Source organism: Diorhabda sublineata, chromosome 6, assembly GCF_026230105.1.
Source record: "Diorhabda sublineata isolate icDioSubl1.1 chromosome 6, icDioSubl1.1, whole genome shotgun sequence".
In the NCBI taxonomy this organism is placed as follows: Eukaryota; Metazoa; Arthropoda; class Insecta; order Coleoptera; family Chrysomelidae; genus Diorhabda; species Diorhabda sublineata.
The window spans coordinates 30,551,093-30,576,837 of NC_079479.1; the positions used below are offsets into that span (position 1 = coordinate 30,551,093).

General features: G+C 31.6%; 2 protein-coding genes and 3 non-coding genes across 6 annotated transcripts; 3 read left to right on the forward strand and 2 right to left on the reverse strand.

The window, feature by feature from the left end:
* Positions 1–202: 202 nt before the first annotated feature.
* On the reverse strand, positions 203–12,634 carry LOC130445986 (arylalkylamine N-acetyltransferase 1-like). 2 transcript variants are annotated; one of them, XM_056781932.1, is made up of 3 exons: positions 12,462–12,634; positions 8,849–9,304; positions 203–655 (listed from the first exon to the last, which is right to left on the reverse strand). In XM_056781932.1, exons 2-3 carry the CDS (start codon positions 9,289–9,291, stop codon positions 457–459), a joined length of 642 nt encoding a protein of 213 aa, XP_056637910.1. In that variant the 5' UTR covers positions 9,292–9,304; positions 12,462–12,634; the 3' UTR covers positions 203–456. The 2 variants fall into 2 exon arrangements, with proteins under 2 accessions (XP_056637910.1, XP_056637909.1); XM_056781931.1 differs by lacking the exon at positions 12,462–12,634 and adding an exon at positions 12,327–12,434 and having other exon boundaries at positions 338–655.
* A 2,202-nt stretch (positions 12,635–14,836) lies between these two features.
* On the forward strand, positions 14,837–20,944 carry LOC130445987 (uncharacterized). Its single transcript, XM_056781933.1, has 8 exons — positions 14,837–15,122; positions 15,181–15,393; positions 15,894–16,259; positions 16,835–17,001; positions 18,025–18,248; positions 19,477–19,658; positions 19,726–19,967; positions 20,381–20,944. Exons 1-8 carry the CDS (start codon positions 15,070–15,072, stop codon positions 20,461–20,463), a joined length of 1,530 nt encoding a protein of 509 aa, XP_056637911.1. The 5' UTR covers positions 14,837–15,069; the 3' UTR covers positions 20,464–20,944.
* Positions 20,945–22,732: 1,788 nt separating this feature from the next.
* LOC130446152 (U1 spliceosomal RNA) lies at positions 22,733–22,895 on the reverse strand. Its single transcript, XR_008910117.1, has one exon. It is a non-coding gene; the product is annotated as a U1 spliceosomal RNA (small nuclear RNA).
* Positions 22,896–23,600: 705 nt separating this feature from the next.
* LOC130446153 (U1 spliceosomal RNA) lies at positions 23,601–23,763 on the forward strand. The gene has a single exon (XR_008910118.1). It is a non-coding gene; the product is annotated as a U1 spliceosomal RNA (small nuclear RNA).
* Positions 23,764–24,723: 960 nt separating this feature from the next.
* Positions 24,724–24,886, forward strand: LOC130446151 (U1 spliceosomal RNA). The gene has a single exon (XR_008910116.1). It is a non-coding gene; the product is annotated as a U1 spliceosomal RNA (small nuclear RNA).
* The last annotated feature ends 859 nt before the right edge of the window (positions 24,887–25,745 follow it).

Genomic DNA, 25,745 nt, shown 5'->3' on the forward strand with positions numbered 1-25,745 from the left:
CCAGCCCCGGTTCTGATATTGTATCGTGCGTGAAACGCGCGTTTTAAGGCCGCGGTTTATCCAGAAGCAAAATCGCCTTTACACGCTGGACTACTTAGCAATAGGCAGGTTTCACGTGGGTTTTTAGAAGGTTAGAGTAGTAAGCAGCATTTACGGAATGCTGTGTGTGCAAGAAGTTATCGAATACAGTACACGTAATTTTATCTTATCATGATTTTTGCAATTCCTTCAGATAAAATATTTACTTCCGGTCTCGAAATTTTTAGAAACTGTCAGTCGACTGGTTCGTTCGGTTGGCTTCCTAAAAGCTATGGACATACGTGGAGGAAAAATGAAAGCTTAAACTTTAAAAAATATCCTTATTATTCACTAATCAATATTGTCTGGTATACTATCAAATAATTATTAAGTACCAAAATCCATACATATACATAAGTATAAAATAATTTATTGAAATCAATCAATTTTCTTCACGTACACCGTAGCTGCATTATGAGGTGGTTTCGTTTTAAATACTATCTTATCATCTACTTTGTAATCTTCATAAGGTAGTCTGTATATACATTCGAAATTTAATTTTTGTAAAGCTAAAGCTGTAAAATGACTTGAACATTCTACTACCATAAAACCGCACTTTTTCTCCTTGCCGGTTTCCCTAAAACAAAAGCTTTTTATAAGCAGATGTATCCATATGAAATGCCAATTTTAAATTTAAATACGTCATAAATTATTACAAATTTCTTTAATTACTAAGTTCTTAGACCTTTTGATATATTAATGCATCTAAATGTTCTTAATTTCAAGTCTCTTCTTTTTTAAAATTAGTTTATTTAATAATTTTTAGAAGATAAAATTTGACGTTTCGACTTTTCTTTAAGTCTTTGCCATAATATTTTAAAACAGAAAAAACCTAAAATCAAGAACATTTAGATACATTGAATTATTTACATTGATAATAAAAACAATTTTCTTGCTGAACAATTATGTGTCGACTATATTTATACAATTAAGATTTAGATTAAACTAACATAACAAATCAGAAATAATCAGAAGATTAAAGTAAAGTCCGTATGATAAATGATTTAATTGAAGTAAAATAATGTGACGTGATTGAGTCATTTGTTAGTTCCTTTAATCATGTCACCAACCCAAACAATATTTTAACGCTTCCCTTCATAAAAATGTTCACAATGTTATCATTTTTTATACAAAGCCCAATCGGGATTCCCCGAAATAGACAGATCCTTTGACGGTACAATACACTGAACAAAATTCTTGTAATAGACCGGGAGCTGGATGGAGTTGAGTCTGCAAAATGTGAGGACCGCATTCGGAGTATGGTTTAGAACTGATTATGATTCTGGATGTTGCCAGGAGCCATATTGGTCATTTTTTTACACCCCACCCCCTTAGTAAATGGACTGAACACATACTTTGATATCATTATAACGATTGTTTTAGTGAGAATTTTCAATTGATTTTTATGATTAAAGATACTTACAGCTAGTCAAGTGAAAAAACAAAAGGAAAATTAAAAATAAAAACAATTATTATTGATAAAAAAAAAATTTTTAATTCAATAAAGCTCCATGAAGAAATAACGATGAATCTCGAACTATATTTTTAGGAATAAGCAATTTTTTGTCTATATCTTCACACACAATTGACGTTGTTACTTCGTTATCGAGGTTTTTTAATGCTTTGTAATTGATGAAATGCCCACATTTATTCAATATAACGATTAATTGTTTCGATCGAGTCAAATGATGTACAGATTGAGCTAAGGCTATATGCTTTGGAGTCTGTTTTTCAGTAATCGTGTAATACACATCATAAAACACTGATAACGCTCGTCGATTATAATTCTCACTTAATTTATTATTCTTTGCACTGAACAATGCTTGCATAAACATTTGCCAAGTATTCGGTAATTGACCTTTTCGTAAAAATTGTTCAGTTCAAATTTCATCACATAAATATCCATCTGGTATTACTTTAGTATATAATATTTCTTTCCGGAGCTGTTTAGCTACTTGAACAGTGTAGTTTGTTGATTTTACGGTACGCATATATTCAATGACTTCACCAGTGGTATATTGCCCATAAACACCAATGATGATTTTGATCTGTCACTCGGATATGAAAATAAAACATTTTCACCATACTTATTAATAAGCAGTGATTTCATAACGCGATTTTCTACAATTGCATCTTCTATTTCAGTAGAGTTCAGCTAGTCTATAAGTATGTCATGTAATTGCAAATAAATCAGCTGGTTGTTCGCAAGTGCCAATTTTTGTGAAAACATTTTTTTTTTCAGGCAGTATTTAAAATTTGTTCCGCTGCTGAAATGTCAGAACATAAAAAAGAGTTTTGTTCTTATTTCTTGTTTGTTTACCAGAGATTAAACATTTCTGTTTCGTATCAAGTTTTAATTCACCTCTTGATGACCGACGAACACGTTGGCTACCTGCTTCTGTAGAGGAGGTACAAGTAGAGGCATTCTCCTGCGATACAAGCTCGATGCCAGGAACAATTGTGTGCAGTGTCACTTTCTATTTTCTTACTAATATCATCTTTTCTGCGATCCGCTGCTTTTTTAATACTAATAAACGTTTGTGGTTTTAAATTCTTCACTAAATCACCAGTTTTATCGCAAAACAAACACGACAATTCATTTTTCTTTCGCTTCTTCACATTCATCACTTGTAGTGACATTGTCCGCGCTTTTATTTAAATAAATAACACTAATAAAACAGTCGACTGCGAAAAAACTTAAATATTGTTACTAAAATACGCAAAAATAAACCGTTATGGGCTACAAATTCTTTTCTACTGACTTCTCCAAGCGCTATAACTCAGCAACGTGCCGAGCAGGGTGAAGGGGAAAAGGGAAACGGACCAGCTGTCGGCAACATGTGATTTTCTATTATTTAAGATCTCGGGTAAAAGAATTTGAGCATAGTTGCCGGTCCTCACATTTTGCATACTCAACTCCATCCGGCGCCTGGACTATAAAGCGAATGTGGCTAACTAGGATTACAATTTGAAAACGATGCATTCGAATACACACAATCAATAATAACAAATTTGATGAAGAACAGGTACATAACCACTCAAATTTTGATGAGCCAGGTTCAAATAAATACTAATCCAACAGTCAAAATACATCTCAAACTCACTCATCTGTATCTAATATCCAATTTCAAATAGATCAATAACACAAGTAAACACGAACTTGTAGTCTGAGTTCTGCATGTCTGATTTTAATAACCTTAGTCAAATTAATGAAAGAAAACGTGCTTTGATGTAATACAGTTTACTTTTATATAGCAGAAAGAGATTTCGAGTATTGAAGAAGTCTCTGTTAACTCATTTTCTCCCATTTTATATATAAGGAATTCATTCATCAATATTTGTAATTTTTTTGGCACAAAATACAATTAAAATAAATCTATAAGTGGCGTCGAAAAAATATTCTGACACGGTTACAAAATGTCCATTTAATCTCGAGGGACCAAACGCGTTTTATAGATGGAGCTGTTGAGTTTTTTAAACATATCTGGAAAAAAAACTACTACTTACAAGCTTTAAAGCTGGGAGATTATATTAATGTGAAATGATAAATTGGTTATCATAACTCCGAAATTCATTGCCTTCACAAACGTTCAACGTAACGGTTAAATTTGGTTAGATTTATTTGGTATCATTTTTTTATAAATTGAGGATTAAATTCGAAAACTACAAGGTATTTACAAAAAATTATAACTGCCATACGCGAGTTTTATTATCTTTTTCAAAATATACTGTTATTCTTGACATTTCTCATTCTTTGAAGTAACTAAGGTTCAAAAACGCTGCAGGCGTTTTAAACAAATTAACAACTAATGATATGAATGATAATTAGATATTTTTAATAATAATGAACTGTACTTAAACAGCATTTTCCATCAAGTATCCAGAAGAAACTTCCCAACGAGTTCTGCGCGCTCTTTTCATAAACTACGTTATAATCTTGGAGGTCTAAAACAATGTGATAAAAGTGGAGAACTTTGTTGCATCCAGTCTAGTGCAATGCCGAGCTGATGCCAAGGAATGAGTTTTGATTGGAGAAATATGTAGTTAGTAAACCAAAAGTTATTTCTCTTACAACAAGACATAATAAGATCTAAGAACTTGAATGTTTTGCATCTAAGCCCAAAGAATAACCTTATTGAGGTCTCCGAGCTAAACTTCGAGTATTGGGGCTTTATTTTTGTATGATTATTAAATAATCGAAGTTAATATTGGGAGCTGACATTAATTTATAAAATGACGCCTACATTATTTGATTAAAAATTATTTTCATTTGTTTTTTCGTCATTGCTCCGTTCAATACATAACATTCTTATAATCTAATAGCCGCAAGAGAGGTATAAAAAATTGAAATGGTTGGTTGATGTACAAAATGAATACTTTGTAGATAAAGTTCTCTCATGTACGGTTACATGGTAAATTACACAATTAAGTAATTACAGTGATGGGTTCGACATACATAGAAATTTTAATATCAATTAAGTAAGTTAAGTGTTTGTTAGTGTATATTTATTTGCCTAGTCAATTTTTATTTACTATAAAAATTTATTTTCGACTATAGAGTTACTGACGTGAATGTTATAATTGACGCCATTTCTAGTCAATAAAATATGGTTGATAAATATAGCAATTACGCTAATTGTATCGTATAATACAATGTGAATAAAAGTTTATTTGAATTTGAGCATATACTGATGCCTTCTTTGTAGATGTATCAATTGCAACAACTCGTTTTTTATCCTGAACGAATGCTTGCAATGGGAAATTATTCCAGAACTAGAGTCTTTTTTTTCTTTCCACAGAATCCACACTCTCCAATTTCTGATATGCCTTATCTAATTGGGTGCTTCTTGAGGCAAAAGATTTGGTTGTAAAGATTGTTTATATCGACTCATTCCATTGAGTGCGCTTTAAATGTGAGAACTTCTTTGATTGAAAACTTTTAATTCGAAATATCACAACCACTCCGCCACTGAAATTCCATTAATTAAATTATCCCTTTATTCCTTTTCTCCGATATTGCAATAGAGGATAAATCCCTAATAAATTGAAAATATTATTTACCATATATGTAGAAACACATTTTCCGTTTTGCTGGGGTCATCATTGAAAATCGATTCTGACCTTCTAGCATATACATAAAATTTCCCAAATGCTCCAGAAATAATTTGTATTTGTCGTAAGGAAAACCATTTATAATTATTCTAGGAACGAGAGCTTATTTGTTGATATATATACAGGGTGTTTCACGATTTTTTAACCAGTATATATGTTGAAAACTAAAGAGAGGTGTCTCATAAATAATATTTTATTAATTGAATAATCATCCACATAGCCTCTATATCTGAATTATGCTATGGTTTGAATCTCCTTACTCTTCTTGAAATTTTATTTTATAATGTAAACTTTTTTCTATATGTAAAAATAAGTGACAAGTGAAACAAGTTTTTTATTCAAATAAATCCTGCATATAGTTAAAAATGATACACCTTGGATATGAGAAAACATAATTGTGCAGGATTGACCTTGAATAACAGAATTAGATTCGATAAATTTGGAGTTTTGTGAATGTATATATTGACCACAAAATATTAGTAAAATAATCATTTGAATTAATTAGTTTACTTCTTTTGAAGCACCTACTACCTCTTTTCAATTGGTGATCACATTTCTATCAATTTTCTAGGCTAATTTTATGCAAGGTATGTCACCATCAATGCCATCAAGGATTCTGTATCTCATTAATATTTATAATGATATACACTATGATACTTTGGACCTTATGAAAGATAATATTCACGTATAGGGTTTCAATATATACTCAATTGATTTAAAATAATCATTGCCACCCATTATATCATACAATACCAGAGGTTGACTGTTACTTCAATATTAAAAAATGAATAAAGAGAAGCCGTACTTTGATTTAAGAAATGTGACCAATCTTATAAAAGCCGTCCAATTTTTCAACCTATATATTTTCAACGCTTAAATTCCTTTTTTTAAATATGAGTAGCTGTGATTTTTACAACTCCTGATTCTTAAAAATGGAAAACGCTTTAGGTATTTTGTGTATTAACCTGTAATGTAGACCTCCGAAAATTTCTGCCCACCCTATTGGTTTGCGTTCACAACAAATAAAAACAATACCATACATTTTGTAATGCATTTTTTAAAAATCTTATGTATAGATATATAGATAAGAATATATTTATATCAAAACAGAAGTTTGTAATTGTAACAGATTTAAATTTTTCGATCGATGTAACCCTCTTCTGTTTTTGTTCTTTCGGTGCACAATTCTGGCAAACGCCGTATAAATTTAGACAAATAATCGTCGTTTATTCGATTCCATTCGTTTTTCAGTATATTCCAAAGAAACGAAGTCGAAAAATGTTAGCTTACTTTCCAATTCTTTGCACAGCTGGCCAGAACGTACTACATTTTCCTTTGATATTTTTCATAGCACTTTGTCTTCAAAGTCCCTTCAATTTTTACTAGGTCTCCAGAGACCCTTCCTCCAGAACATTCCCAAACCATCACCTTGTTTCACAGATTACACATTCCTCCTTCAACCCGCGCACAAACAGTCTTCTATTAGTTAACTAAGTTGGAATTTCTGGAGCCGTTAGCGATATTCATACAGTCTTCTATTAGACCCAAAAATCTCATAATTTGACTCATCACTTCATAAAACTCTCTATCACTTTCTCACAACTTTAGCCCACTCTTAATTTTATTTTGACGTCGTTTATTTGATTCCATTCGTTTTTCAGTATATTTCAAAGAAACAAAGTCGAAAAATGCTAGCTTACTTTTCAATTCTTTGCACAGCTGGCCAAAACGTACTACATTTTGCTTTGATATTTTTCATAGCACTTTGCCTTCAAAGTTCCTTCAATTTTTACTAGGTCTCCAGAGACCCTTCCTCCAGAACATTCCCAAACCATCACCTTGTTTCACAGATTACACATTCCTCCTTCAACCCGCGCACAAACAGTCTTCTATTAGTTAACTAAGTTGGAATTTCTGGAGCCGTTAGCGATATTCATACAGTCTTTTATTAGACCTAAAAATCTCATAATTCGGCTCATCACTTCATAAAACTCTCTATCACTTCCTCACAACTTTAGCCCACTCTTAATTTTATTTTGACGTCTTAAAAGAGGCTTCTTCACAGCCTCTATTTCAAAAAGGCCAGCTCCTTTCAATCTCCTTTTCACTGAAGAAGGACTGAAAGCCCAATTACTAGATTCATTGATTTGAACTCGTATTCTGGGCCCGTTGTCTACAATTACGTTTACAGATCAATACCAAACATTTATCTCCAGCGGCCGCCCTGAACGTGTTCTATCGCCAAAGCTTCCTGATAGATGCATATTTGTTCTCGCTAAAATAAAGCCAAAAGTTTTCACCGGTTGTGTACTTGGAGGATACCAAGGAAGTTTTAGAGCTGGGATAAACAAAGTATGGGGCTACTTATTCTTTCCATTGATTTTGATCAAACTACTCAATACATAGAAAAAAACTAAATGAAGCATCATCCTTTTGTTCTTAACCTACAAAAACATCAAATACTTACTACGGATCAATTTGGATTTTTAAGTAACAAATACACAGGTGATACTATAAACAAGCATCACGCCACTTCAACAACTTTCTGTGTTTTCCTTAAGTTTTCGATTGTGTTGATCATATTTTAATTAACAAATTACAGTACTACGGATTCGAGGGAAGACCTCTCTTATGGTTTAAGTCATACTGTACCAACAGAAGTCAGCTTGTAAGGGTTGATACAACGATGTATTCTAGTAAATAAAATTTGGAGTGCCTCAAGACTCAGTACTGCCCTTTTTGAGTCGCATTTTCGATATGGTCTTTCCTTCTGGGGCACGTTAAAGATTTACTTATAATAAACAGTAGGAATCACTACTCTTGACTCTTGATTAATAATTCATACTTGAATCCGTTTTCCCAATCCGTAAGCAGGCTTCTCCTATTTTAGAAGTTCGTTGTATAGCTATCCACTCCATTGCGAAGATTACGTTCTAATTTGACTCAAATTATTATTACATATGATATACTTTTTGATTGTAATGAGTATATTAGAGTGACCGTTTTGCTCTTTTCCAGGTAATCGATGTGAACCGGTGGCCATCCCCGACTGATAAGATAGTCTCCGCTATCTTTACAGCACGTTCCCCAGGTTTACCTCATTGATTCGAATGATTCATGGTCTGTGATCTCAGATGCGCTTGGTTGCAGTGACAATTGCGACAGTCATCATACCGGCAACTTTCTTATCTTCAAAATTTCACGCAGGAAATGATCCAGACGATTTCCTGAAATATCTGCTGTCTCAGCTATCTCACGCACCCTCAATCGGCGATTTAGCAAAACTAGATTATAGATTTTTGTCACGTTATCCTCTATAGTAGCCGTTTTCAGGATATCTGCACCTGGCTCATCAAAGATCGATTAGTGAGCACGTTGAAACTACTACAACCATTTTTTTATGGTCGCACTTTTTCCGTTGTTCTAAGATCCACATACCACGCGGTCAAACCAAAAATCCGATCTGGAGAAATTTCGACAGTAGCCGTCGAGAAGGATGTACTAGACGCATTATAATATTATACAAGGAATCGAAGGATATTAGACAATTTGTCATCATTCAACACCTGTACCAGGATGGGGTACTGAGAAAAAAAGTATTTGCTAATTTAAAATCAGTGTATGTAGAAATGGGGAAATAGTAAAAAATGAAACTTACAAAATTCTGTACATCATATCTCGTGCGATTCCCAAACCTCTGTAACTAGGATGCACCGCTAGGATAGGACTTGTTATAGCTCTGTCGCATTCGGGGAATTCTCCAAAAGCGTTACAGTGTTCATCTACATACGTCAAAAAATTATAAATCGTCATAAAATCCTTATTGTCACTCTCTACTTGTTCGTGTTTCTCATTTTTTTCAAGTATGTACGATATACAAATAGCAATTAGTTTTCCATTTTGGACAGCCTTCAACGATACTCCACTATCGTAGCCTTTTATTAAAAACTCCTCTAAAGGTTCATTGAAAGGTTTATCTTCCGTCACTAGATTAATTGATGTGTTTATCGGTTCATCCGGCATAAAATATTTTCTCATAAATTGTATTATTTCTTTTTTCTCTTGTTTTTGTATTATTTTTATTTCGTAAGGTTTAGTCATTTCCAAAACTAATCTGAAATATACCGCAACATGTAGACCTTAGTTTTCAAAATCAGTACAATAATTTGAATTCAGAAGCAAGCTCAAAGAGTTTCGAATATAAGGAAAATGAGTGAGTAAACTTACATTTGATTGTTCTCTAATATCCCAAAATGACCTCCGTTCAGATGAGTTTCTGAGTCAGAAAATAGGAAAAGTCGTGAGAGCTCACATAAGATGAATTAGAAGATTGAGGACACACATTATTGACCAAAGAGTCGTTTAATAAAATTGAGCTTCATCCTTAATTCATTCACGTCCATTTACATGAGTTTTCAATTTCGGAAAAAAAGGAAAAGTCGGTGGGACTCATATCAAGTTATTCAACGTGTGATGTTGTCCATATTTCCATTGGTACTTGCAAATGAAGGTCCCCGCTGTGTGGCTCATCTTTCATAGACTTTCTTCCTTTTAAAAATGCCTCAAATTAACAAAAAACTTGAGCTACATACAAAAAACTCTATTCATAGACCCGCAGAAGTATTGCAAAAGTTGCTGTTGCACTGTGCTCGAGACTGATTGCACACGGTTGCTTTGAATTACTATTTTTACAATCCACCTCAACAAACGATGTATCAATTGTTCAACAATTCCTGCTCCAAGTCATGTGCTTCCAATGTCGTTTCACAATTCTTCTCCACAGTTTACGATCTGTAGAAGAATTCTTCCAACACTGCATCCAACAATTTTTTTCTTTAGCCTTTTTCTTCTTCTTGTACCTCCTTCCCATTTTCTAATAACCCTTTCCTGATATCCCTTTAGCATGCCCCAACCATCTTACTCTTTCATGTATCTTGTTATTGGTGGGTATTTATACAAATCCTTCAGTTCTTGGTTAGTCTTTATTTTCCAAAGTCCTTTGTGTCTTTATTAAAAACTTTCGGAACAAATTTAACGATTACGTATTAATCAAGTTTTTATGGAAACGAATAGTCATTTATAGAGCACAAACCAAATAAAACAGATATTTTCAACAAATTTGTTCCACGAAAGGTTGAATTATGGTTGGTTGTTTCAATGTTCAAAATGTTACGTGACGATTTTTTACAGATATAATCTGTTTTATCAACTCTGACGCTATCATCAATTTGCTGACTCTTTGATAAAGTAGACGTCGGCGTCGCGATCCTAGCTGTTTATCGTTTGATTAGCTGAATTATGTAATTACAGTGCACTGCACTGTTGTGCATTGTTGATTGTTAAATTAAATACGTAGGCATAACAACTATCCACACATGACGTAATTGAGTTAATTAATAGGAAAATAAATTTTATAATATGATACAAACATTGATGAATATTTCAAATGCATTATTTTCAAAACAAAACCTAAATTCATTGTTTTCGGTATTAAGCGCGAGAATGGAGCTTGCGCAGTTCAAATTTCACAAGGTTTTCAAACAAGATTTGGGTAGAGTGGGAACCTTGTTATGAAAAAAATCCTGTAAGTATCTGTTGTAAAAATTGAAGCTACTTTCCTATCCACCCGTCAGCGACTAATTTCATATATAGAAAATGATGGACGACATTTTCAACCCCTAGGATGCAACGAATTACGAAGTTAATTGTTAGATTTGTTACATGGTTAATTCAATGATTTATTCTTAGTAATATAGCGAAAAATTCTCACCGTTTACAAATTTCTTACGATATCTCGAGACAGAAAAGAGAAATCGACATGCGGTTTTCGCTATTTCAATAGTGATTTAGTTTACTTTTAAAAAACCCATTTAAACTTTTATGCTTCTATCTACATTTCTCAGGAGAAATCACAATATTTTAAATATATGGAACAAAGCCCTCTAGCATTCCCGTTGCTTATTGAATTGGTTAGACTTTATATATTTTGTATTACTGGAAAAAAGTTCTTTCAAACTTGTCATATTCTCTTCCTTTTCCAATTGGTTACATCATACCACTATTCTTTACCATTTTCAAAGGCTTTTGTCCAATTCTACAATTAATATTTGACGTTTTCGATTGTGACATGTTTAGCGATAATCAGACTCTGTGCAAGAACCTGTGGATTCCGAAAATAAAAAATATGTAATGTTCCGGCAATCCCTGGATTCTAAAATGGATATAAAATGCATATCAGTCTCCAATTCAATATCTAATATATTAAGAATGTATTATTGTGGAGAAAAATGTTTTTCTACGGATGGTATAATATGTTTTCTCATTGCAGTTTTATGAATAAATTCTAAAATTTCATAGAAGTTGGAAATACAACGTTTTACGCTAATATTCTAGAATATGACACGTAAAAAAATTACGTATTTTCCCTCACTTGTTATGCATGATTTTCGCAAAAAGAAACTATGTTGAGTAGAAATTAAACATTTTTCACATCGATAAACAATTGATGAAGAAACGGGTTACGTATCCTAATAGTTGCTCCGTTCCATAGAATAATTTGTAAGTGGTAAATAGACATGAAGATCCAGAACTGTCATTTACACTTTGCACGGACACGCACTAGATTTTAATTTCGTCATTAAGCTCTCAAATGGTCAATCGCCTGTTTGAACACTTTTTGCGCGTTCCCAACTGTTTTCAAAGAATCTTCCTCGTCTTTAACTGCCTCATTTTCTTTTTTGAATCGCTAATGTCACTTCTAAATATTCTTCGAAGTAACTACATTATGATTCTTATTATTTTCAATGCTTCTTTTGTACTTTGTACTGTAAAAGCGTTTCCAAAGTCCAACTTTCACAATAAACACTGCAAAATGATCTCACTAAAGCAGCTATAGATGCTATGCGTTTTTTTAATCATACCCCGTACATTAAAATATTGGCGATAAGTTTTCAATATAAGTAGTAGTACTTATTTGATAAATATATATTAAAAAGGATCAGCTTGGAGTATCAACACGATTTTCACGTTATTCAAAGTACGTTTGATTTTTAGAAAAAAAAACACATTCATGTGAAATACACAGAAAAACTTTGAACTAGCTTCTGATTTAATTGGCGAATAATTCTTCTACTTACAAATTAAAAGTATCGTACACCTCACCGATTAAAAATTATGTATTAAAGCACTGTATCTATATATTTTCATTCATTTAAATCAACCAATATAATATTTCGCAATAAACTAAAAATAAAATGTATTTTTATACTTACTTCTTATCAACATCCAGCGCAGTATGCGTACAATCTATAATAATCCACTCATTTATGTAAATTGAAAAAAAACATATTCACATACGACGTAATAATTCAGTTACATAATTATCCGAGTTTGAGAGGACTATAAAAAATTATAATGATTCTTTTATTAGCGTCTCGGCATGTATGAAATTGATTCCTCATGCTGCAGCTAATTTTAATACCGATTAGATATTTAGGATTATATTCCAAGATAATTTTCAATGTAAAACTCTGTTCTTGAAGATTTACCTGTTATATTAACATAGAGTTGACATTGAATTTAATATATGCGAGTAGGTGATGATTATTTAATACTATTTGTATTGGAAAACATCGAAGAAGTTGCGTTATTAACGTGATTACACAACTAATTACAAAATTGAAAATTAAAGACGCTTTTATATATTAATAGTACAACTAGTATCAAAGAGTTTCGACCGTAGAGCTGATATACCAAGAGTAGTAGAGAAATGCTTATAATAGTGTCGCTTAAGAAGCGTCAGATCATTACTTACCTTACCACGCGGCACTACAGCCCTGTGTGAGCCTTGGCCTCCTCAACAGTTAACTTTCATAGCATTCTGTCCCTTGATTTATATTCAGAATACCTTCCTGTAAATCCCACAGTTCGCAATTCATCCGTGTCATTGTTCAACTATCTCATTTTTGACCTCCCTCTTCTCCTCGAACTTTTTTAGTCATTAGGGAGTCTTCCGAACGTTAAATATATCCGAACCATGGGATTCTTCGAGCTTTGATGATACAATGTTTTGGTTTTGTAAGATGTCGCTTATCTCGGAGTTTTATTGGATTCTCCATTCATTTCCCGTGTTATCGCCGACATATTACTTTGATTTCAAAACTTTTCAATATTTCTTTATCGTACTCTTTGAGCGTTAATATTTAGTTTAGAAGTTTGTTCTCAGATTTGCTCATAGTAGCTCCTGAATCCAGCTTGTAATCGCTTCTTGATGGATTTTTAGTAGTTTATATTGTGGTTTATCAGATTGCGAAGGTACTAGAAGCTGTTGATCCCTTAAAGGTTCTGTTTCCTATTCCGTTAATCTTGAAAAAGAATTAAAACATTTAGTTGATTTCGACTGTTGATTCCCATAAAAAAAGGAGTTGCTTCAAATTATAAAATTTGAAATGCGCGTATGTTATTGATACCATTTGCAAGATCAGTGAACCAAAAACTCTAAATCATTTTATCTCTGTCACATTAGTGTGGCACATCCAAAAACGACAGAAACATTTGATCTTCTTTGACTGTTTTTTGATCCTTTCATTAAGAATGAAATTAGTATACAAAAAACTGACCTTTCACCTTCAATATCTTACGACACCTTAAGACAACTTATATAATTCAAAAATGAATTCAATCTTTTTACCTTTTTTCCGGCTGAAACTACTAATATGACTGAACTATTAATATTTAGAATGTCGCGATATTCACGATAAAACATGAATATTTAACTGACCTGGTTCCATTAACATATCGTTATTTATTGAAATCAAAAAGATGTCAAATTTACGAAAGTTTTTATTAGGTATTTCAACAAAACTTAATCCAAATGAACCAATTGAAATGTAAAATCAAACAAAAAATTGAGATGGGTGATAAAATAAATCTCACACATTTTATAACGTGCCCACAAAACAAATGTCTGGAGCAGTGATATCTCCTTGCATATAATATAGCCGTAGATGTGCCAAAACCAAATAAATTTAGAGCATTATTAGAAAAAAATTAATCAAAGCAACCAAAAACTGAACCTATTGGCCAAATGACCTCAAATAAAATGAAACGGCATCAATCGACGTCAGCAGACATCATAAGACATCGAGAAACATCAAATGACAATGTACGTCAATTGGCTTCAATAGACGTCACTTTTGACTTCATAAACCAATTATTATATGTCAAAAATTAATTTTCAAAAAATAATGAGGACAAAAGTATGAAATAAATGAAATTATTAATATTTCTTTAGTTTTATTTTCCATTCACTCCCAACACTCCCTATTACAATGTTTAACGTGCGTAAGTTAACCTTCGGTTTCTGAAGACGATAAATTTATCGAAACGCGCGTCAGTAGGTGTAATTGCGAATGTCGGTGTAGTGGTAGTGTAAACAGTGTTTTCAGAACTTCTGTTCGTATCTCGAAATTTCATCGGCACCATACAAACATTAAGAGCAATCTTAGGAAAAACTTAAAATATGAAAAAATTAGGGCTGTAAATTAATAACATTTCTTCTTATAAAAATAAGATGATACACAATCATATAAGCTTGGTTTATAGTATCAGTCATATAAAATGTCAACCACAGAATAAGATAATCTTCATTCTTCTATGTGTCTATGATGTATCAATTTTATTGTTTTGTTGTTCTGTGGATCATGCTTTACCTCTTACAATTTTTGTAATGAAAAGAACCGAAAAGTATAATTTTTATACAAGTATATAACAAAAATTTACAAACCACAAATTAGGAATTTATTTTCTAATGTTTTTTAATTGAAAGCATAAATGCTAATACGGAAATTAAATGGTTTTGAATGAATCAAAAGTTGAGATATGGCATTCTCACAAAAACACACTGGAAAAGTATTTGTACCTTGGTTTAACACGTAAGGAAATTTATAAAAACACATAATGTTTACATAATACAGTAGAATATTTTTCTAGGTCGGAATGGCAAGGTGTATATAGTTGTGTAATCTCAAATCTAGAAGAAGATAAGAGAAAAGCATTGGATATATTAAAAATATGGAAACTTCGTACCCCATTGTTATCAGCAGGCGTAACAGGAACCTTAATTTTATTGGAAACCTTATTATCAAATATAGATGGCTTAACAGAATTGCAAATTGTGCAAATCTATTCAATATCTCTATTGAGGTAATTAACTGTGGCTTTTAAGGATCTGTTACCGTAAATGTCCCAATAGCTGAGGTTTTAAGGCAAAGCATCGTAATTCTATTATTTTTTTGTCAATGAATTGTGCAAGTCGAAGCTTTGGTGATTATAGATTGTTATATTTATTTAATTACTACATTGATACATTTTTAATAAAATTCTAAATGAAAAAATACCATTTGTATCAGAACCTGATAGTACCTGTTCTAGTAGTAGATATATTTATCCCAGTGGTTGATACTTACATTCTGTGTCTTAAATTATACCTAGGTAAATTAGTAACTAACTACCTATAGTAGTTTCTTGATCAGAGAATGCACTCCTGTGCATGATATTAAACAAAATTATATCAATAGTATTGTTGAAGCTTGAAAAAGACTACATGTAAAATAACTGCATTTTGTATTGTTCTATTATATTTGCATTGAGGAATTATTTCAGCAACTAGGATATTTACGGTAGCTTCAATTTTGATATTTCAGATTTTTGAACATATGTGCTGCTAACAATGACAAACAGGGTACATTTAATAAAACGGTCTTAAGAAATGACCTTCCGAAATGGCTCATTGATATTCGTCATGACATAGCTCACAGCAATAAACTCCCTTCAAAAACTATGCTCGAATTAGCATTGAACTATTCATTCGAATGGCTTATAGAAAAATACTGGAAGATTCAAAATGATACTATTTCTGATTATTTTGTGAGTTCAGAGACTAAGTCTGCTAAAGTTGTGGATACTTTGAACACTTATATTGGACTGAGCTTAAATATACATATGAATGCAGATATGAAAGAATATGAAGAAGCTCTGATGAAGAAAGTGAATTATTTGGTATCAAAAAGGTAAGATTGAAACAAGAACTTTATATTTGATACTATAGTATTTTACAAGTGATGAAAGATAAAACAGAAACATATATAAAAGATTAAGAAATTGAAGAAATATCTATGAATATTGGAGCTCATTATTCATTATTGTTAATCGAAATAATAAAAAAGTTTAAAATATTAAATATCTTATTGTCTGGTCCTCATTAGTACGACATTTCTTTCTAATGCTTTGAAACTTTAGTAACTTCTTTTTGATAGCTCCTCAATATCATAATAAACTAAGAACAACAAATGCGAAATCATCCTAAATTTAACAAATTGATTTGAAATTTCGAAAAATTCCTCCATTATTAAAAAATATGTAAGATTTATACCGGGTGGTAGCCAACATTATCAGCTACCATCAATATGGCTTCCATAATAGTTTTGACATCCAACAAGTACATTAGTCAAATGATTGAAACCGCTTGTTTTATATTTTTGCTCTATAAATAGCTTTTAACAAAGTTATACATTGAGTTATTTAACTAGCTTATTTATTTTCCTTAAGTTTGTAGAATATGAGATTTAACATCAATTGTTTTCAGGTATCATAAACCAAAGACAGATAAACAAAGTCTTTTAGTCATATTAGAAGAAATTTTGAAACAATCATTAGCTGATTCACATAATTCTACTGTACCAAATAAAGTAGCTGAAATCTTGACAGATGTGAAAGGTTTGTTAGGTACAAATCTGGAAGAAGATAGTGAAGGTATTATTAATTTCACTATGTTCGCCTGACTGGTTGAGATATTAAAATCAATATTTCAAATTAAGAGAGAAATACTTTATTATCAAAAAATTGTTACAATTTGTAGACAAAAGCTGCTAATATCTAAAAAACAAACATAAAAATAATACAGAATAAAACCACAATGAATAACAAAATTATAGGTAATAATAACAATAGAAGTCGTCTGCAGAGTAGACGGCACTTTCCAGTAAATATACCCTAAAATTATTTTGAAATGTGGGAAAGGATATCGATTTGATTTCAATTGGCAAATGATTGTGCATTTTTCCCATTGTACAGTATTGAGCACACAACGGATTCAATAATGAAAATTTTTAATCTTTTAAAGAAGCCCTTGCTGTTTAGTCTGAGTAAATATCTAACAGCTTTCTTTTGTAATTCAATAAGGGCATAACGAAGAGGATAAGTTAAGTTCTGTGGAAACTGATCTCAGAAGGAATTGAATTTTTTAGATAAGGCGATAACATGTAACTCCCATTTCAAGGAATTGTCCACAACCCTAAAGTCGATACCCCAAAATCCCTACATACATAATTAATAATAATTCTTGAGTTGTTAATGACATTCTTTCTTGAATATTTGATTTTTCGACTACCTTGAAGAAGCTGTACTAACACCTTGGGAAATGAGACACAAAAACCACTAAAAAATTGCCTCCTGTGGGAGAGCTCTACTTATTTTGGAAGAAGAACAAAAAGATGTAGAGTCTTTTACAAAAGATCTTCTAACTGTAGATGTTTAGTGGCTGTAAAGCCAAAACGACTCTGGATTAATATAACTGTATAAAAAACATCAAACCACCTACACCACATAAATATATTTAAAAAAAACTGTCACATGTTAAATTATTCTTTGCTTTCATGTCTCGAATGTGAAGAATACCACGCAAACATTCTTGTCGTGTATTTGTGAAATTCATCTAACAGGAAGAACTCCTAGGTTTACATTCAATTGTCCATTAAATTTATTCTTGTATTTTAGGTAATCCAATAATTTCTGAAAACTTCAAATTGGTATGGACGAGGCTACTAAACATTTTATATGAAAATGAATGTTTAACTGCTCTTTTAGAAAAACTATTTTCAGTTGCCGTTGATCCTATAAACCAATCAACGAAAAAAGTTGCTTTTACTTGGCTACATAATATTTTAGACGGTTTACTAAAAATACATTTTATCAAGAACAGAATTGTACATTTAAATGAGGTATGTAGAACCTGACGATTTGTTTACCTTCTTAATGATGTAGATTTTAGAGGTTAGGTTCATTGTGTCCCCTATAAGAGCTGTTTAAACCCTTTGCACACGCTTGTTTATTTCACTCAGCGCTCTTAATTGTTTGATATGCATTTTCTATTTGTACAATTTCAAGTGTTTCATTTTGTTTCGTTTCTATTACGATATATCCCTTCGTGTTGTGAAGATTGAAAGCGAAAATTATTTTGAAGATAATTGTGATGTGGAAGACGAACTAGATTTTGTATTGCATGGAGATGATTTGAGTGAAATATTACTAGGTTATGACTTTGGGACAGATATTGACGTTATAATAGTGAGAAAAAAAGAAGAATTTAAATTATAGGATCGGATTCAGAGGAAGAAGATGCGCCACCGTCAGACACCAATACATGGAGTCCAGGGTCACAAATATTCAATATTGATGAACCTGTAGAATTTTTCAATACAAGCTGTATTTTACAGAGCAGTTGGTGGACGAAATTATATCAGAGACGAAAATATACGCCAATAAATTTCCAACAAAAACTCAAAATTCATTATGGCGTTCATGGCGGAGGAATTTTTGAGCCTTCATCAGAGTAATCTTGAATATGGATATGATCGTTTTACCAAATTTGCAAGATTATTGGTAAACGGTAAACAAGTAACAATACGAAAAATAGTTTTCATCTTTTTTGTACACTACGTCTTGGTTCTTACTCATTCTCAAAGATTTAATTATTTTGTAAATCAATTTCAGGTTTCTCTTTCCAGTTTGTTACCGAAGTCTATCCAACTCGGATACCACTTATTTCTCTTTTCTTTGTATTTTCATAGTTTTAGTTAATTTTATAGTTCTACTTGCAAGATAACGCTTCCATGTGTCTTTCTTATTTCTTCTTTTATTTGAGTCGTCCACCATAGTGTCAATTTTTTGTTAGTAGTTGTTTTGCATATTCCACATACTTGTTTTACTACTTCGCTTATTGTTACTTTGAAAAAGTTCTTCAAAGTCTCCCGAAAAGTTGTTTTTATGACTTTGCATCGTGTCGCTCTGCTGCTTCTTCCTCTTTCTATTTATATATCCTCATAGTTTCAAAATTGACTTTTTCACAGTTATCTTTTGTACAACAATTATTAATTATTTCATTTTTACTGCTACTTCATAAATTGACTTGATATTGAAATTCTCCTTGTATCTCAAATTATTTTTTAGAATGAAGTGAATGAAAATGGTTTCCATGTAAGGACCAACAGAACAATGGAAAAGAAATTAGAATTTAAAAATTGCATATCTTTCGAGTGTATTGATAAACTACCCATTAAGGGTATGTCAACCTTAGAAAATAAAATCATTGATGAACCAGGAAACCCTGAATCAATACAGCTATTAGAAAAGTGAGTATATCCGAGTTTCTCTAATCATTTACTATTATTTACATTGTTTGTTGCTTTTTTATTTTAGAGTTATGATTTTGAATAATAGATCGAAAGATGTGATAACTACCTTCATTCAATTAATGAAAACATTCGAAACTCCTGACAATTATGACTCGATGAATTTCAACACAGTTTCAACTATAGAAGATATTCCGTTAGAAATTGAAACTATACAGATATTAGATTCTAGTCAAGAAACTAATGGTAGATTGTCCGATGTACAAGAAGAAACGACACATAGTACTTCAAGGTGGAATATTGAGAAAGGTATTACAAGTATATGTTTAAGCTTCATTGCATTGGCTTTTATTATTTTTTAAAATCATAACTAATGAAAATAGTACAAGGCTGCAATATTTCTTTATTATTGCAGTTATAGTTTAGTTAGTACCGGTAGCTGAGAAAGAATATTTAAAATTATTTAAAAATAAAAACTGTGGGTGAAAAGGGATCACTTATAAAATGCAAATCAAAACCAAAAAAAAAAATACTGATAAAGTTGCCTATTTCTGCCAAAAAATATCCCAACCTAACCTAACCAAATGCCGATATCTCATAGTTGCTAACATTTAGAATATCATTTCTCCTAATACATGAGTAATGATTTAATTTACACTTTGGATTTTTTGATTCTATCTCAGAATTGTGAGTCTTTGCCAGTTAAAATATTTTTGTTTCAGATACTTCAAAATTTAAGGGCTACCCTTTAGGAATAATGCCAAAGCAAAATAGAAATGAAAATCCCTTGATAACATTCCACTGATGTTATTGTAACCTATATTTAAAAATAGACTTGAAGTATACTGTACCTGGAATTGGTCCTTAGATTATGTATCTAAAAACTGTCCTATTAAATACCTATGAATATCAAATATTCACAAAGGAATCAGACCATACCAAAGACTACATATTTGTCAAGGACCTAATATAATACAATAAAGTTCAACAACACTGAGAACTCTGGAGCAGTTGGAAAGTAAACTTCAACAATTCTAATCACATTTTTACAAAAAAAAACCATTAAAATAAAAAACAACTAACTTATTTTTATTTTAACCCAGTGGTCCAGGTGTACCTCCTGGTATCCTCGGAAAGCTCTACAACAGGATTGTATTTAAATTTTTATTTCCACTAAATCAAACATTTAAATTTTTATTTACACCAATGAGTTTTTGTAATAACTTGTCGAATTTTGTCAACATTTGTAAAAATTTCACAAATAAAATGTATTTTTATCAATAGAATTCTTGTCGTGTGGAATCATTGAGAGTATGTGTAACGTAACTAAAAACCCAACTTGACCTTAGTAAATACCATTATAAAGTAAAAACATCTAAGTAAGTAATAATGGGTAAAATCTAACATAAAAACCAACTTTTCCACAGTGGCCAAGCAAACAGTGAGTCATAAAATCGTTACCCAAAATGGCCGACTTTGTCTCTTATTTATTATGAGAGATACAGCGCACACTCCTCCGTGCAATCATAGATAAACCACATCCTGATGTAATTTCATATTGACGTTCGACGCTAGTTTAAACCGTCAAATGATGAGGTCACGTTGTATAATTGCGATCGGAGTGCTATCTTATTCTAATGAAATGTCAAATATAAGAACATCTAGCTGAAGAAAAAACACTAATATTTACCACCTCTGTCAATAGACAATTTATTCTATAGTGGAATTCTTAGCTTAACAGTATTCAAAACAGCTGATCATGTAGGTTAAGTTTTTTTTGCTCTAATACCCGATTTAAAAAGCTATAAAATGTTTAGATTTTCCGCTGCATCAATTTAAGATGACGCTTCAGTCACAATTGTACCACTTGACGCTCTTAGTCGGCGTCAACATGAAATTGTACCTCAAAATTTGAAGAGAGGAATTTCGCATAAAAAACAGAACTAATCAAATGTACCCTGAAAAGCGGGACTGTCAAAAGGTGTCTCATAACTATTTTATTTTGAACGTCAAATTTTTAAAATCACGTTTTCTCTTTATGAGAAGTAATAGGAGGAGCGGGGGCTGTTTGTTTTGTAAGTTAGGGTGTCCAGTTTTCGCTGTTGAACATTTCTTCGAAAGTAATGAATCTGTTCAACAGCTTTTCCACACAGTGTTCAATGTCGCCAGGACACCATCTGTTTGAAGTAATAAAAGTGATCAGCACTACAAAAAAGTGATAATTTCACTACAAAGAATGCATATCGATTTTCCAATAAATAAAGTCATAAATTGGATAATCTAAACATTGTATTCATGTGAATCCATTTTGTATGTAATAAAAATAAAGCAAATTATACTGGTTCGAAATTCATGCGTTCTTTTTCCTCCACCTTGTATATATGAATATTATTCCATGATTCAAAATAATGTCCGTCATTTTTTTTCTTGTAATCTAGATGCCAAGCTTATACGATTCAGAACAATTTTTTTACAAATTATTATACGAACACATACTTCAATAACTGTACAGTTTACCATATTTGAAATAAAATATGGTAACATCAAAGTTGTATATAGAATTATTTGATATTACTTCTTTTTACCTATTACTTCTTCAAACATCGGATGGTATTTGTATATTTGTATATTTTTTAACAGTTCTAGCTAAGCAAACGTACAATTTACGACTTGAAGATATCAATTACGATAATTAAAATATTTTCTAATAAAGATCATTCTGTAAAGTGTAAAGCTAATGAGTAAAAACAAAATCTGACCAGTCACAACTTAAAAATTATTAGTCAGTAACTTCGCATGAAACTTACTTTAAATGGTTTTCAAAACAAATTCATCTTATTCTAGTCAATATATCGACAATATTGTAAAGATGTTCTCACAACTTCACGGACGAAAATTAAAATCGACGATTGTTTTACTAATTCAACACCGGGACATGAAAAAATCCTCAAGTTTCATTAAAGATATTTTCTCATCTAAAATAGGAAACTTAAAATAATTCCAATTCATGTTTGAAATTATGTGGATTTTATAGTTTATCGAGTGTAATACTAATTATGTTTTAATTATTAAACACCGGGACAGCGCGTACGCAGTCCCGACTACCAAAAATTACGCGCCCGAGTTATCCGCATTAGGGATAATCGCAGGGGTCAGCCCAACCGTAGTGCAATGGAAGGGCCTCGCCCTGGGGGAACCGCCTTGTTGATCACGGTAACCCCTACGCCAGGTAAGTATGATTTGATACATTCGTTGCTAGAATACGTTACCAACTCCTATGATGAAAAGTAAAAGGCGAAAGTTACGCCACCTATTTACTAACATTACAAAAGCATATCAACAGGAATCTTTAAAATACAGACATATATGATGCTAGAATTCTAGTCACTACATACATATTTTTAACTCGGTCACGGATTTACATTTACGTATGTTATCTTGGTTGATATTATATTATATAAAAATGCAATTTTTTCTTAATTTAAGGAGCAAGAGTACAATCTTAGATCCGTGCTAATGACATTTTGTATTTTAACGATATATCATATTTGACAGAGAATTTATTTACAAACAATAAATTTTAGAGAATGGGAATAAAATAAAAATGAAAGATGTAAAATTATCGTTATTATATTATTATTAAATATTACATTATAAAGATATTTATATATTTGAAATTGTTTATTTAATTACAAAAACGTTAAAGGCAACCCACTTTAAGTCTATTATCAATAATGTGATTATATCACGTATATGAAATCATATGAATATGTAACATTCAAGAGTAAAAAAGATTTCATTCATTTCATAAGTATAGGCTATATACAAGACACGATTAGTTCTGCGAATCTTGTGAATTTCATTAGTAGATGTCACTACTACTGAGCTTTTATTATCTCTTTAAGTCAAGAATAGGTATGCCGAAATATGAGCAGAGCAATCATACTTACTTGGCGCAGGGGAAACCGTGATCACGAAGGCGGTTCCCCCAGGTAGAGGACTTATCATTGCACTTCGATATGTTTGAAACCTGCGATGTTCCCTAATGTGGAACAATCGGGCGTTTAATTTTTGGTAGTCGGGACTAGCGTGCGCGCGGTCCCGGTGTAATTACAAATTAACATAATTTCTCACATTTAAATTAGGTGTAAGTTGAGAAATACGCCATTTTCCCGGTCAACTATTTCTTGTTATCTTATGATAAAAAAATTCGAATTGTTCCTATTTGCACGGGGTAAGTATACAATCGTATTATTGTATGGAAATACAGTTAGTAATTTGAAATGAGTATCATCAGAATATTGGAATTTATTACCACTATAGGAAAAGATTTAGATTTATTCAATTAGCTGATAGCTACATTTCTGTTCCATGTAGATAAATATTTTATTGAATTTCACAGAAATCTTATCGATACACATTATGTAAATGAGTCAATTTTATACTTCGCTAATTGCAAGGTTAATGGAATCGATAAATATTTTTAATACAATACTTAGAAGTTAATAATATTAATAGGTGGGTGCATAATTATATCAACGCAAAGCAGGAAGTATTTTTGAAACAGGAAATAGCAAATACAAATAACAACCGCAATCAAATTTCATATTTTCATAATTGATCTATAAAATTGTAGTTAATAAATTTCGGAATTGTCATCATGTGGAAACGAATGTTATAAAATTATTTTTTGAGAATTTTTTCCACGTACTTATCGTTTTATTTATTGAATCATGTTTGGAAAATACTTTTTCAATTTGTAAATTCATATAAAAATCTTTCATTACATATAATGTTTGAAAAATATTGTTGGATACTTAATTTGAATTATTTATTAATAATGTTACCTCTATTAACGTCTTCATTACATTTTCAAATTCATTTTAAATTCTCTCAAGCATTTATAATATGGAATTTATGCAACCAGTCCAACAGTCTTCGATTTATAGGTGTAGCATGGCTTAAGAACTTAATCTCTGCTAATGTGTATAGATGGCGTAGCTATCGCCGTTTTCTTTATATCGTAGAAGTTGTGAACGTATACTAGCATCGACAATATGAAATCATACTTACCTGGCGTAGGGGTTACCGTGATCAATAAGGCGGTTCCCCCAGGGCGAGGCCCTTCCATTGCACTACGGTTGGGCTGACCCCTGCGATTATCCCTAATGCGGATAACTCGGGCGCGTAATTTTTGGTAGTCGGGACTGCGTACGCGCTGTCCCGGTGTTTAATAATAAAAACATAATCATCTTATATTTCCGTTAAGTACATGTTATACAGTGGTAAAAGTTTCCATTCTGGAATTTTCTCACCAGAAAATATCAGTAATGAAATTACCGAGATGATTAATGAAACCAAATAATTATTTATTTCACGCAATGAAATGGTATGAAATGAAAGCAACTTTTTAAAGATATACAGTGATTTGTGACAAAAATTTTTTCCACTGAATTTCTGAAAAAAATAATTTCTACAGGATGAAAATGAAAAATCAAAAATTTGGTTTTTTTAAATTTTCACATTTTCATTTTATCTATTTATTTTATATCTATTTTATTTTATCTAAAAAGAGTGAATTCAAAAATTATGGAAACTATTTCGTACAACTCTGGTATTAAATTTTTCCATCTCCACTTCCCGACCAAAAAAAGCCCCCAATGAGTTTCATCGTACTAATTTTTTTTGATCTTACAAATTATCAACCCCGGTCTATCAAAACAACAAACAAGTCTACTCGTAAGTCTAGCCTACGAAAAGTAATCGATTTTTTTTAATGTTCTAGTTGTCGCATTTTCATAGATGCTTTTCAAATCCCCCCTTTCTTCTATTTTTGTCGATATATTTTTCATTATTTTGGTATGTACACATTTCGATTACGTTACTAACTAATCTTATTCTTTTTTTGCCACCGACATCGTGCACTCGCATGATTCGCTATCGATGACACATTAAAAATCAGCACGTCCTCACGCAGTGGATCATGCATTTAAACGATATTACACCTTTCCCAGATCAATCACCTCTTAAATCGCTTCCTAATTAAGTTGTTAAATTATAAAGTCAGTAAGAAGCCAAACTTTTTTC